Source organism: Ischnura elegans, chromosome 1 (assembly GCF_921293095.1).
Source record: "Ischnura elegans chromosome 1, ioIscEleg1.1, whole genome shotgun sequence".
NCBI classification, from domain to species: Eukaryota; Metazoa; Arthropoda; class Insecta; order Odonata; family Coenagrionidae; genus Ischnura; species Ischnura elegans.
In genome coordinates this window covers 64,606,523-64,621,731 of record NC_060246.1, presented here as the reverse complement: position 1 = coordinate 64,621,731, position 15,209 = coordinate 64,606,523, and the positions used below count along the sequence as shown (strand labels likewise).

General features: G+C 37.0%; 1 protein-coding gene across 5 annotated transcripts in view; it reads right to left on the bottom strand.

Annotated features, from left to right (window-relative positions):
• Positions 1-15,209, bottom strand: part of LOC124162309 (SCY1-like protein 2) — a 147,236-nt gene that overhangs the window by 60,379 nt on the left and 71,648 nt on the right. For all 5 annotated transcript variants that reach the window (XM_046538800.1, XM_046538818.1, XM_046538826.1 and 2 more), the window contains exon 2: positions 873-1,250. In XM_046538800.1, the coding sequence (XP_046394756.1) occupies positions 873-1,250 (378 nt within the window). The remainder of the gene's footprint in view (positions 1-872; positions 1,251-15,209) is intronic.

Below are 15,209 nucleotides of genomic sequence, written 5' to 3'. Positions count from 1 at the left end.
TCCCCTTCCTGTTAAGCACTCGCTCTATCTATACCTTTTTTTCTGCACCTCACCCAGGAGCTGGTACTCCTCACACACTGTCGTTCCTCCTCTCCGTCTTCTATACTTCTTCTCGAGACCAACATCTCGAACCTCCAGTCTTATCTTGTCCTCTTCCCTAAGCGTCCATGTGTTCACATCGTAAAGCGCTACACTCGAGTTCAGGCTCTTCGCTATCCTTTTCTTAAAACTCTTGCATAACATTCCTCTCATAAACTCCTTCATAAATGCCTCTTTTGCTAACGAAATTCTCTTCCTTATGAACTTCAGCTGTATTCGTTTTCCTCTACAGTGCTGCCCAATCACTTGAATTGTTCTACCAGCTCAAGTCCTTGCCCACACACTCTTATCTAGATACTAAAAAGAAAGATATATACTAAATGCAAACATTTCTTCACACTACACCTCTGGAGTAAATATAGCAAAATAAAAATAGAACAATACAACTACCAGGATATTTTCTATATTTTTTCATACGCTTTAGCGTCCCATATTCCTCAATAAACGTGTGCAGCTCCTGGCTAAGTAGCATAATGTGTATCTTTTTTATTTTTATTTGTATTCATAAAAGAATCATGACATATTAATTCTCTACATACATTTGGACACATTTTTCCCTCTTGATGGCTTAGAATTTAACCAAGAAACAGGTAATAAACTTACACAGTCAATTTTTCCCAGTTTCTCTGTAAAAATTCTCAGTAAAAATGTGAGTGAGAATGAAATAATATATTTTTTTGACCTACAATCACGTAAAATGAGAATAGACACAATTCTCTGTAGAGTTGGAAGGATATGATTTTATAACAAAGTATGATAATTTCCATAGTTACCTGAAGAATGCCGTACTTGAACTCAATGTCTAGGAATCTATACTCGCGGGCGAAGGGCGGCGGCGGCGGCGGGGCCTTCTCCTCCATGGTCCCGGACTTGGTCCCTCCGCTGCCCGGGGTGGAGGAGCCCCCGGCCGCCTGCCCCTGCGCCAGGGGCCACGACAAAATGTTCGAGAGGCTCGAGAGAACGGGTTCTGCCGCGAAGGCAATTGTTTCGCTGCACTCCTCGACGGGGTGCAACACCTGCAGCACTTTGGGGTGGCGGAACCTTTCCAGCTGACGGACACTCGCGCGGAGAAGCTCCGCCACTGTCTCTTTCCTCTTCGGTTTGTGCAGCTTCTCCGCGATTCGCTTCTCGAATAGGAAGACAGACACCTCCTGTAACGAAAAATATCATAGAAGAGTAGGAAAAATCTATAGTGAGAAATGAAACATCGAAAGTATAAAAAATCTCTCTAAAATGCCATAAAATCGTGTTGCGTAAAATAGAATAAATATTTCTGGCAAGTTTCCGAAAAATTTTTATCTCACGACCGCTTTGTTTTTCATAAATTATAACCGCACCAAAAACCGCACCATATCATGCTAAGTCCAACGCGCCAAGATTTTTTTTTCAGTACTGAGGAATATACATTATTTACCTGGATGTGTGCTTAAATCGTTCAGCACCGATTCCGGTAATAAATTCGATAGATTATTTCTTCATGGGTGATCTCTTGATCGAATGCAGCATTATTGATTGCGGGTTTGGAAATAAAATGGGAAATTTTTGGCGTAAGCTTTACAACATTCAATCCTTAAAAAAAAAGAACAAAAAACAATGGTAAACATGATCTTTGTTACATTTCCGTCTTCCTAATTAGTGAGGCTCATTCAGGCTTATTCAATACTTTTACAACAAGGATTTTCTATTTACATTAACAGCGTCAGTATTTCTCAGGTGTTCATATTGTTCACATATTTACCTGATTGCAATATTTACATTCCACGTTCCATATATTATAACGCAAAGTCTGCCCTAAATAAATGTCATTCATCCACTCACACAACACCATTTGAGGAAAGTGCATAAATTGATTGATGTGAAAAGAGAAGAATATAAACACGAAAATGACGAATAATGTGGGAGATAGTAGAAGCCGATAATCATAGTTAAAAATGGTGACTGGAACTCGACCGTTAAAATTATCATGCGATTTTGCATAAATATATTCAATACGGTATGTAAATACAAGGAGCAGAATTTTTTGTTCGGAATGGCTAAACTTGGTGTACACTCAGTCGCTCCTTTCCTTGCTTCACCAGTGGGAAACGGTGAGTAAAGACGCAATGCCGCATCATCCCTTTCGCAGACGACTGAATCTAAATGACGGAGCTGTTTGACGTTCATTCACCCATGATTCTCTGCACTATTGAACGCAGTCTGCTCCGATGCAATGATCAACGCGCAAATTTCTGTTCTACCACCTCGGGTGGCAATTTACTCGAGCCGGCTGCGGAGGATAGCGGATGGAAACACTGTCCTGAAAAATTTTTTATTCGTCATCCTGAAGGTTATACTATTACCTCCCTTTCATTCGTTCAATGTTGTATACACCGTAGGATGCAATTTTCCATCATCGGTGCTAATGCTTTTCTTCCTGCTTTCAAATAATACTCAGCCTACTATGAACGTATTTTGTTTACTTCAAGTTTAGTTAATGCTGTAATATTGAAATATTTTTGTATATTTTTAACATAATAAGGAATTCGTCCTCATTCATCGATAGTTCACCCTTGAAGGTAGGTCTTATTCCCTAGCGACGACTATCAATATACCTTATTTGAGTAGGTTATAATAAAGAAAAGGAATGAAAGCACTAAATAAACCGTAGCAGACATTGTATTGAAAATATATATAATAAATAAATATTGTATTGAAAATATGTGCGTAAAAATGGTCAGAGATTATATCAGAAAGTTCTTTCACTATCACCAAAGGGTTCGATTTTTATGTCCATAACAACATCATACAGGCAAAGGCAATTGAAATGATGACTAATTAAATACAGTCGGCCACTTTATCGACATCCGCACTTCCATGGTGAAACTGTAGGGAAGGCTGGGTCTACACTCAGGTCCGCCGAGGGGTGGGCCTAGGGAAAAGGCAATGTCGGCATGAATATGCGGGCCCCTACCGTCACCTGGCAATAACTGGGGCATATGCCCCTTCTAAACCTGGGGTTTCGGGATATTTCTCCCAGTTTTCCTTCTCAGTAAGCTCGCACATACTGCAAACATTTTTCCCAAACTTCGTAAGCCTGTGGGGTGAAGATATTTGTTTTCTAATGGAGGAATAAGATGATGACGACAATTTTCTATTGCGATGGTAAGGTCAAAGAGGCAAAAAAAGCCACAAATCACGCATGCATTTAGATAAGAAGGTGCCAAATCAATATTTACGTATGGTTTAATACTTTTCCGGCGAATATAATGAATAAAATTTTGTCGAGTTTCCGCGCGTGTGAAAAAATCGAAGACAGCCACTTAGCAGTACAACTCAGCGCAATTGATAGGGTATAACTTACAGTACTAACAATTGATAGGGAACTACGGTTAGGTATAGCAAATAAATGAAGATAAGTTTGAATGACAGAAAACTTTGGATTTCAGTATCATTTGCTAAAGAAAACGATGCAGTATAAATTAGAGAATTACATTTGCAATAGCGTGATAATCAGCTCGTAAGAAATAAATCATGGCCATGTCCAAAATTTTTTAATGCGGGTGCCAAAGCCAAAGTTTGCTCCTTCAAAGGAAGTATTGAATATCTTTTGCATGAGAAAATGTATTTATCAGAAAAAGATTAATTTTACCTATGGATCACGTGATTTAAAAGAAGGATCTTCTATGGATTATGTAGCTTCAAGAGGTGGAATGTCTCTTGGCGCGATTTTGGATACCACATCACACACACTAGCTATATTAATGACGTAAACAAGATTTGGCTGGCTCGGACTTTTTCTTTTGGCCTCTATGCATTGATTCCTTATATTCCTCTAGTAATCTTGAGCGGAAAATTGGACAAACTACATTAATAATCGGCTGAATAAAGGAACTATCCGGTTAAAATGGCTGTTTTATTTCTCTTTGTATAATTTCTTCGATCTGCATCATAACTAAGGTTCGTTGAACCAATACTTCTCATATAACTTTCTCATAAGCTTAGTGCGTCTTTATGGCAATACTAAAATGCTTGTTTCCGGTTCCGAAAAAAGAGGTGAATATGATGTCTTTGCTGTAAAGGCCGTGATTTCGGAAACGATGTCCAACGTTTATCACAGCGCTCGTCATTATGAGGATAGCCAAAATGTCTCGCCATTACTTTTATTAATTAATACACGTTACGTTCTTCACGTAACCTTCTTCAACACAAAAGCGCAATCAAGTTTTTCTTATGATGAAAGTCACTTTTTAATCTCCTTCTATATGCTAAAAAAATCCTATTTTCTTCATATTACCTTGTCTTCGAACCATAGACTCTATAAGTAGGTTTTTTAGCGCCTAGGAGAAGGTTTTCGTGATTAATAGGCTACGCAAATAGTTTACAGTGGGATGTGAATCGCACCGAAAAAGTCAGAATCTTCACGTTAGATTCCTTATATACTTCTCTGTTCATTTATTGCTTTCACTAATTGGTGATTATTTTTAATTTTGGAGGCGTCCACATCATTAAAAGCCAGAGACGAAGTGGAAATGGTCAATCTTTATTGCTATTTATGTAAAGGTCTTATAGTAAGATACATAGTTTAGCTCAACTATGAAATATCTTCAGATAATTTTACATTCCTATAGCCATTAGTTCACTGCATATGTGTTGCGAGCTAGGTCTAAAAGTCTGTCGCATAAATTACGTTCTAATAGGAGTGAATTACCCCATGTGGTGCGGGAGTAAAATACTTCCAAGTGGTGACCTGTTCAGAAATAACCGCGTTAATTTAGTTCTGTTCAATATTTCAGAAAATAAGCCTAAAAGGTGACAGATCTCTGAAATAATTGTAATGCAATTTAAAAAGTAAGGTAGAGAGTCTGTTATTTTTACCTATTTTTTCAAAGCGGCTCGTTTTCCAGTATTGAGGGTCCATATATTTTTTCTAATGTTTTTCATCAGATATTTAATTATTAAAAATCATAAATTAGAATGCGTTTCAACTCATCGTCATCGAATAGTCATCATCGCCGCATAAAAAGGGTGGTACAGCTTTCAGATATGCGCGGTGCGACGCCGGCGACTGGCGACTGTACTACTGGGATCAGTCGGCGGAAACAGTTGCGTCGAGCCGATCGACTCGCTCATTGTCATTGCCGAATCACACCTTAAAAGTACAAGTATAGGTTGAATTCAACTTGTGGTTACAAATTTTGGCTTCATTTGTCGTATGACTGGAAAAGTTTTAGTTCTAATGGGAATAACGGTGTTTAGAAGCAAGAATATGATGTTAGCTTTGGGTGAATTTTCATGGAAAAAATGGAATTAAATGTCACGTCCATTGTTTTATACTAATGAGTATCAAACTATATTTCACGTTAAAATTTACAAAATTTTCTCCTGATACAATTGGGAGTAGCCGTTGCAATATTTAGTATCTATGTTAATAAAGGAAATGGATAAAACCTCCGGGGTAAATGGTGATGGGCGTCTTCGTGAGGCCTATATTCGTTCTGAAATGTTTCGATGACAAAAATGCGGAATCATTATATAAATCTACGTACGGATTGATGCTAACTTGAGATAAATAAAAATTTAGATGAAATGTCATATCGTGGGTCAAATTACGTCCGGGTCCCTTGTCGGCTACATTTAAGGTTAACACAATTCCCAAGACAGCCGTCGAAGAATAAAAAATGTTGGATAAATCATGAAAATCTAACTGAGCTCAAAAGGAAACTTTCTTCGAAGGTCAATCCCCCTTAGGAGGAGTAGGTTTCCGTCATTAATGTTTCAAGCGCAGCGTCCTCATTCACTTTTGACCCCGTAGCATTTATATATCCTTGGAAACAGTTTGTGCCCTCGTTATTTTTAATGAAGTGCTGTCCTTTCTTCGAGCGCTTAATGTATTTACTCGCAGCTGAGTTATAACGCCGCCGAGTTCGACTAAACACCCAGAACGCAATTGACAGACAGACAGGTGTTGACGAGAGAGTTGCTGTTAGCTCACGGTTTATTGGAGCACAAGCTCAAGGGAACCTATTCCCTCCACCTCTTGCTCCCTCTTTACAGTTAAAAGGATGCGACGCGACGCTGGCTGAATTGTTACGAGATCAATAAAGTTCCTTTTAAGCAAGGTTTCCATATATCTTTTCCCCCGGGGACACCCCTGTGTGCACTTGGGCTAATTTCGGAAGTGCGAGGCGAAAACTTGAAAGCATGTCACAATATAGTTTGCCGCAACTTGGGCGGTGTTGCCAGATTTCATTGTGGCCGAACCTCATTGTCTCCGAGCGTGCTTCGGCGTGAGAGAGAGAGAGGGTGGGTTGGCGTGGCTAAGTTTACCGCTTCGATCGTGTTGCCTTCGGAATACAATCAAGGGAGGCCTTTCGGCTCCAGTCTCCTGTTAATCAGCGTCGAGTGAACACACATTCGATTTGGCTTCACACCCTGCCTAAATAACTGTCTCGTCGTATGAACTCATCGCCCTTTTCGGACTTGTGGTCATGTCTCCCACCACCGTGTGCGAAATGTTATTTTCCGAAAATGTCTTTTCACTGAAATGACCGTAAATATATTGCGTCGATTGTAATTAAGTCGCTTTGAGGCCGATACTTAATTATATTTTAATGGTTTAATATCTTCCCTTCTGCCAACACAGGTTTATCGAGTTTAGGTTGACCGTTATGAATTTCATCGCATCGACGTAAATTCCGTACATTAGTGGTCTAATCTAAGGATTTCTATTCTCCTGGAAAACCTGTAAATTCAGAACACTTGGTCAAGTCTGTAACTTAACGAGATGTCATGGAAAATGACCGAATATTCATATTTCCTTTTTAAGTAAATCGGATTTAAATGTAAGTGGTATTTCCTCATTCTATAACCTATATTGCTTCGGTACATTTCATTCCATTCCCTATGTGTCATTCAAATGGTTCTCCCTAATTATTAATATAAATTTTTATATTGCTGTTTTACTTGATTTGATTTGAGTACAAGATGTAGTATATGCATCAAATCCCAATATTTTTCCTGTAAATATGGGGATTTGGCAAAATACATACTCGGATAATTGGAAAAATAGCATGTGAAAAGGGCGAAAAAGTCAATGAATTTCCGCTTTATATTTCAGTGACCGCCCGTTTTAAGTTCAGTTTTTAAGTTATAAAATGTACAAGATATTTTTATGGGAAATTCTTACGTGTAATTTCCTCCAAAGTCAGGATTTTTATAATTGTTCCGCTATTCATTCCACAAGATAGAGCCTTAATTATCACCAGTCTCAGAACGAACATTTTTATTCTTTTACTATTGACGGAAATTCATTAACAGAGACAATTTGCTGACTCATCGAGGATGGTAATTTAAAGTTGCACGTTGGTGGGGTATGAATTTACGAACAATGATAACTTTATATAATAATATATAATAATGTAAAGTATAAAATATAGCAATAAGAATAAAAATTATATACTAGGTATCTTATATGCGTATATATATTATAATATGCGTATGAGGTACCAACTAAAATATTACAGACATCTAGAAAAATCTCGTAGTTTGTATTTTTGTTTGATTTGCAAGCTAATGATATATTTCTGCTGATTCAATTGTATACTGTTTGGATTCGTGTTTGCTTGCCTTTTTTATAGAATTCAAGGATATTTCGCAACACCCAGTGTGCTATTAGAAAAATCGTGCTGAAAAAAGTCTCGGTTTACATCATGAATTTTATTACCATAAACAAAAATATTGTTTTTTTCATGAAGAGCATTTAAATACTGTTAACAATGGGACCACGATTGTGTATTTTGCTTTATTATTTTCCCCTTCAGTGGCCTTTTGGGAATTTTGAAAACCTACAGAAACAACCTCCAGCACTGTAACGCAAATTTATGAGGTATCCTAAAGGTTACAGGTAATTGGCTTTCCCAAAGGTGGAATTTCAAACATTTTCAGGGGATTTGTTTTCCATTTGTATTCTTTTGGTGATACAGGAAGAAATTAGCGAATTGATGAGGTTTTCACAGTCGAAATTACTCATTTTTCATATGAGGATTGCACATTTCATATTGTACCTGTATTTCCATGCCTTCATATCCATCCTATTCTCATACTCCTTCCATCCGTCATCCCACTCACCGCCGCCCACATCTCTTACTTATCGCTCCCACCGCAACGCCCCAAGCATCCCCATGCTTTCCTTCCATGTATCTATTCTACCTTTTCCCATACCTCTCCTTAATTAATTAATTAAATTGTCTCATCATAACTTTCAACCTAATGAATTAAGTTCCCTTCCCCCGGAGAAGGGAGTGAGAAGAGGGTCTTCCTTGAAGACATCCCCTAACAAGACTCCCAGCCAACCTCTTTTGATACTAAAAACTTAGGTGTTTGTCAAGAGCGAAGCCCCTCGGCAAATATGTACTAATATGGCCGACTGTGTGGCGCAGTTATTTTTCCCCAAATGTGACTGGGGGCAGTTCGCAACGCCCGTATTTTAAGCATTACCCATTTACGGGTTCAACAAAAAAACCAAGCTCTATATTTTATTCCCCTGAAAATATTTTCTTATTTGGAAGCAGATCACTATCACCCTTATCAACCTCAGTATAGTGTGTTGCTCCGATTTATTTTGTGATTGTGGCTTGAATTGGCTTGGCATAAGGATATTCAATCAATAGAAACAAAAATAATTACTGGTGCTCAGGTGTTTTTATAGCATGACTTAAAGGTTTAACTATTAACATGTAATTATTCTGGAAGAAGGTGAATATCCGTCATTTCATACCTACGAAATATTTCTTTCCAATGTTTTTGGCTAGGTTTCCCTGAACGCTTTTCACATGGACAGATCTACCACTCAACTATTTTATTAATTATAGTCAGCATATTCTCCAATGCTTTTAACTATTGTTTCTGAAAATAAGTGAAAAACGTAATTGATTTACGTTATCGTGCTTTTATTATTCGTTGTCATTTTTTACGATTCTTTGCTTTTATGACGTTGCGACAACTTTATTTAATATCAGCATAAAAGGAATGTCAATGCGACCCACTATGACGTTATTTAATATTTAGCATCCTAACTATTTTATTAAAAAATAGACCATTGCTTTAATTGATTGATAATCTTTACGCCCTGACTATCCTGTTACGGCTTTGAATTGACAGTTTTGGAACATTTAAACGCATTTTTGTTTATATATTGTTTAATATAGTTTTAAAAATAAAATAGAATAGAAGTGTGCTAAAGGACACGTGGTAGAAGTGATGATACAAATATATTTCCTATCCAGTTAAATAGGAAATCGATTTTATAATGAAAAAGGTTATTCGCAGAAGACATGGGTGAAATTTCAAAATTATCGAATCAATTTAGCTCGGAACATTTCAAAATAGGGTGCAAAATATAACCGTCAGAAAATCGAAAAATGCATAAGAATTTATTCAAATCGAGTATCGCCACTTCAGCCATAATTCGGAAATGTTAATCACAACTATTTCACGGTCCTTGAAAGGAATCGTACTCAACTGAAATCCACTTCTCCCGCTATGCTTTCATTTATTATAGAATTATTTAGAAGAACTAAATATAGAATACTAAATTTTTATACGCTTTCATCAATTGTGCAGCACATATTGGGATCAGATTTCTGGGTCAGTAGACGCTTTTTTATCCTCGGATTCTAACCAGTATGTCAGGTTCTCTTCACTCAAGATTTAAAAGAACTGATACTTAATGCAAACATTGAGTCGTTCTCCATTTTTCAATTAAGCTGGAAGATGGAAGTCGACATGAGTGTGCGTAATTTTTGAGTGCTTTCTTAATTAACTTTAACACTTGGAATTTGCAATATGTATGTCAAAACCTATAGGAATGTGTACAATGGCAATATTACACTAAATGTTTTATAATGTTCATATAACTTCGGTTATATCGTTTTCTATCTCACACGGCGAACATTTAAGGATAGGTATTCAAAATTATTAATTTACGCAGTTTAATGAAGAGCTTGTAGCTTCTACAGCTCTAAAAACTCGTTCACCCTTTTTATCTTATTATTTATTCTTAAAAAATTTTCATCCGTCACCTACTTGTAGAGCTCTCCGCCATGAAAAATCGACGATCTTAACCGTTTTTCAGATAAGTTGATTGATAAGTTAAGAGCGAGACACATCCCTTAGCTACTCATCCCCTTGTTCGTGTTTCCTAGTTGTTTAGTCTTGTAAGCTATTATTTCCCTCAAGTAAAGATCCATCCTGAACTAAAATCTGAATCTGAGTCGTAATATCGTCACCATCTCATGAAAAGTGGGTGGCAAATTTCATTTTTTCCTATTTTAAACTCACTTATGTTGAAGATTTATTTCGTATCAACTTATCTTTTCCTTTCCATCTACCGAATCATTTTTATAAACTGAGATCTCCGGTATGATTAAAAGACTTCATTGTACCATGTGTCACAGCACCTGAATTTATCTTTCCGTACATTTTCCCATATCCTGTGCGACAGAATTCCGTTAGCTCATATTTATACTGATTTTTAACATTCTCAATACACTCAAGACTAATGGATATCGCGCGTAACAGCCTTTGCACAGCCAAGTGCAGTTTAAACGCTTTTAGTCAATATGAGTTTAGACATCATCTACCCTAATCCGAGAGACTCATTGGGTGAAGAGGGCGTAAAAGAGGCATCCGAGCATTTTGTGTATCCATCTCTCCATTCTGGGGTTTAATGAGGCGAGACGGCTCCTACGTCGTGCGCCTTCCCCATGCTCGCTACCAGCCGTGGTCTCCAGAGCTTTCACTTACACATCTCCAGCCGCAACCGTCTCCTCTTCCCATATCTCTGTCTTTCCTCGTCTCTCTCTCCGTCCCTCAACCAACCCAACCTGGGAGCCGCTAGAGAGACTCGGAGGCTGCACGCTAGGCTTAGATTGCTTGAAAAATTGACAGCAGATAACTTAACCCATTATAACCAAATTTTGCTTCTAAAAGACATCAAAAATGTATACATTTTCAGCTCTATTCAGGAAAGATTACGTGTTCTTTTGTGCTGTGAAGTTTACTGGCATAATATGTAGCTGTCACAATAATCATGATTGAATGGAAAATTTTCAATTTTTTAAATGAGAAGTATTGAAATGTAATTTCTCCCTGAAGCAGCTCTAGGTAAGAAAGGGTTATAGAGCGACACGGAGAGCATTATCTTAGAATCCCACTTTATTTCCAGGTCCGGGAGGAGTGATTAATTGAGAGAGATATTTTGCCTAACGGATAGATGTGGGAATTCGTTTTACTCCCGTTCCATGAAGGGCTCAATGCTAGCTGTAACTTTGTTGAGAATTTTCTTTTCACGTATAAACGGTTGGTGTCCTAACAACCGTTGACATTATCTTGCAACATGATAGTGTAAAGTTAGTTTGTAAAATAATTCTGCTGCATGCTTAATGCTGTAAAAATCTGCACCACGTGTATCACTGTAATATTTCTTTCTTAGAAATACTTGCACTGTATTCGGATTCCCCCACACAGGTTTCCATATCTTAGGAAAAACCTAGAGATTCCCTATTTATGTGTTGTCCTAATAATTATACATGTTTGGGGGCATCAAAACTATTATTATCATTACTATTATTGCTGTTGTTATTATCATTATTATTATTACTATTGCTATTACTACAATTGTTATTATTACTATTATTATGAAATTTTCTTCCGTGTTCACTGAGTTAATTATGTAAAAAGTAGGGGTTCTCACCAAGGTAACTCTTTACTGTTCCATTGCGTTGAAGAATTTTCTCGTCATATGGCATGCTGGCATTATTACGGCCTTTTACAATTTGATGAATGTACTAGGATGAAGGTTGAGTATTTTAAAACTATTTTGTATATATTTTGGGACGATACAGGTAGCAGAGATGACAATTGGAGCTATAAAACCTGTTCCATATTCCATATTCTTTTTGCTTCTATTGCCAATTCTGGGTAATACTTGTTTATTTTTCCGGCTAGTGTCATATCAATGTTATGCGAGAGTGGTACAGCGATATCAGCTATGTAAAAAGTTCTATTTTTTCTTGTCAATCAACATTGCATCTGGTCTACTATTGTCAATAGTTTTATCTGTTTATTATTATTATTGACACTCACTACCACACACCTTTTTAGGTGGCTTTCGGGTTATTATATAGATGTAGATCGTCTCCCACCCCTCACGCTTCCTCTGCCTCCGTCCTCAGTCCGCAATATTCACTTTCTAGGTCACAGCGAGGAGGATTCCTATCGCCAGACATCCTTCCTCTCTCCCGATCGTCCTCCCTTTGCGTTCCATTCTCGTTCCTACCGTCTCCTATAGTCCTCCCTAATGTTTACCCTTGCATTCCGAGCCCGCTTCCCATGCCGCCTTGCTCTTATCTCATACCTATCCCTCACTCTGAATACACATATATGGAGTGTTCAGGTATTTTCCGCGTGAATGCAAATACACCCTGCTCTCTTCTTTCATCATTGAGTTTTTCCGCCATCATAAGTCCTCGGTTGAAATATACATAGAGTACTAATTATTCAAGTAATTCTCAGCTGTTCCCAACCACAGCTGGGTGCAAGTATTTTAAAATTATTTTATTCATTATTCATATTTCAATTTTACGATTTCCATTGATAAAAATTGCATATTTATGTATGATATCGTTCTCACAAGATTTGGTGACAGTGGTATCAGGTTTATTATTTATAATTATGGATATGTATCTCTTTTTGACAAAAATACATGGTGAAAGCAGGCAGTGAAGTGCACGGGCTATGAATATTTCCTACATTCATTCATGTATTTTAGCTTAGGGATCCTTCGGTTTCCTAAACCTAGCAAATAATCGCTAAATGGCTATTTCATTGGCACATGCAAAACCAGAGCCAAGAAAGGCTATACAGAGTGAAAAAAAAAGTTTTTAGCTCACTCATTTCATTCTGATCCATGAAATGTATACCCTTAAGTTTGAAAAAATAGAAAATTGTAACGTATAGTTCATGTTACATGAAGAATTTTACATTCGTCTCAGATTAGGCCAAGTTTCTCTAGTTGATTTTCTCAGAATATTATAAAGAAAAATATATACTTGGCATAAAGAAATCATCAACGAAAACTCTAGAACATCTTATATTAATTCATGATTATGATTTCTTAGAGCTCAATGCTTTCTCAAATTTCTTTACCTGATTCGTTGTTTGCCGGCAAGACTTAAATTTTCAGGCGGTCATCTTTGATGTGCAACTCTTATTATAAAAACCAGTTTTTTCCCCTGACTGAAATCAACGGTGAGAGGCGAGTTGTTGAGGAACTTCATGATGTAAATTAAATACTAAAAGGATGTAGAATATGTCCACTTTAATTTTTCACATACAACTAGTTTCGATGCATTCATGCGTTATTTTCGAGAATTCCTGATTACTGCATCTCTATTTAGTTCAGTTTAAAAGATTTTCATTAAGAGATTGCTGATTTAGGTGTGCCTATGTGTATTAAAATGTTGTCAAGGTGAGACTTAATGCAATATGTACTAACAGTAAGCTGTGGAATAAGACATCCTAGCAACAGCACAAATATTTATTTGAAAAATTGTGCCCCAATAAAATGGCTTGTGAAGTAGAACAACTAGACGATGATAACTGGTAATAACGTGTAAAGCAGGCTGCAGATATGAGAGATAAAATAATTTCTGTTTGATACATCTGTTGATTTTTTAGCCCAATTAATCCAAATACGGCAACGAAATGTAATGACCAGCTCATTTATAATTAATTATTTTTTTTCTACAAATGGATTAATATAAATTGGTTTTATCCATCATCAAACGGTTAAAAGGCTAAATCGGATAAAATTGGCGGAAGAAAATTTAATTACAAAAACTCAGGTGACGCAAGTGAATGTACAGCGAGGGAAATAACTTTCGATTTAGGAGCTAATCAAATTAAATATGTTTTAGATTTCAACGAGTAGGTACAGCATCTTTGGTTTTTTCTGATGATTATTTCGGAATACTGTTTTAAATGAACACATTCACAGCGGTTTGCTCCATTTTTCGGTATCGTGAGGTTGTTTTTGGAGCTTAGAGTGCGTTTTCCTTCCGTTTAGGATTAGGGAATCAACACTTACGAGATAAAAAGAAGAGACTAAAAGATTCAGTGCTATCCTTCAGAAAAATATTCAATGAAAATCGTTGGCTTTAGCCACCGTACCATTAGCCACTCTTCCCATTATTACGATGAATCACTAACTGTTATTATCCCATCTATATACAGCCCTTGTGGTGACTGACTCATGGATACAAATTCCCGACCACTTCTAGAAGTGCTGGAGAGCTGAAATTTGGCACGCGTACGGGGAACCCGAAATGATCCGGAGGAAAAATCCGAAAACCGGAAGTTTCCGCCACGTGTCGTCGCTAGGACGACAAAATGGCCGAAATCGGGCTTTTTCCGGTGACCGTCTTTCGGTTTTTATTTTACTGCGCGCGAACCGTGCGTGCCACACGAGTCGTTAATGCATTTTTTGAAAGCTGATGAACGTAGGCACGTAATTAAGTAAATTTATTAGTTTCCATTTGAGAAAAATACAGCTAAAATGGCGTCCAAAAATTGATTTTTCGAAAAAAATATCAAACTTTCCCCTCCCCTCGACTTAATTTAAGGTGTTGGATAACGAAAATGATTATTATATATGCTCATCACTTTGTCTACGAAATGTAGGTAACAATTTTCTTACATCGTGCTTGGTTACTCAGAAAAAAATTAAAGTATTCCGAAAATCACCGAAAACTACGATTTCCAAAAGATTAACACAAGGTTTTGTCAATTTTTGACCGACTGATTTCTTTCAAACTTTGTAGTTACATACAACTATGAATTGTCTTTCAGAAAACATAAACATCTAGTAAATGATTTAATGGATTGGAACGCGAAAAAATAAAAATGGCGGGCACTACTCACTTTTTTAGGGGACTGGTTTCCTTTTTTTTTGTATTACTCCTGAAATATGGAGTTCATAGGGCACACTACTGTTAGATATGACAGCAAATGAATGTGACCATATGGTATCGTCATATTTAAACCCCCCGAAACCCTCTAAAAATTAAAATTTG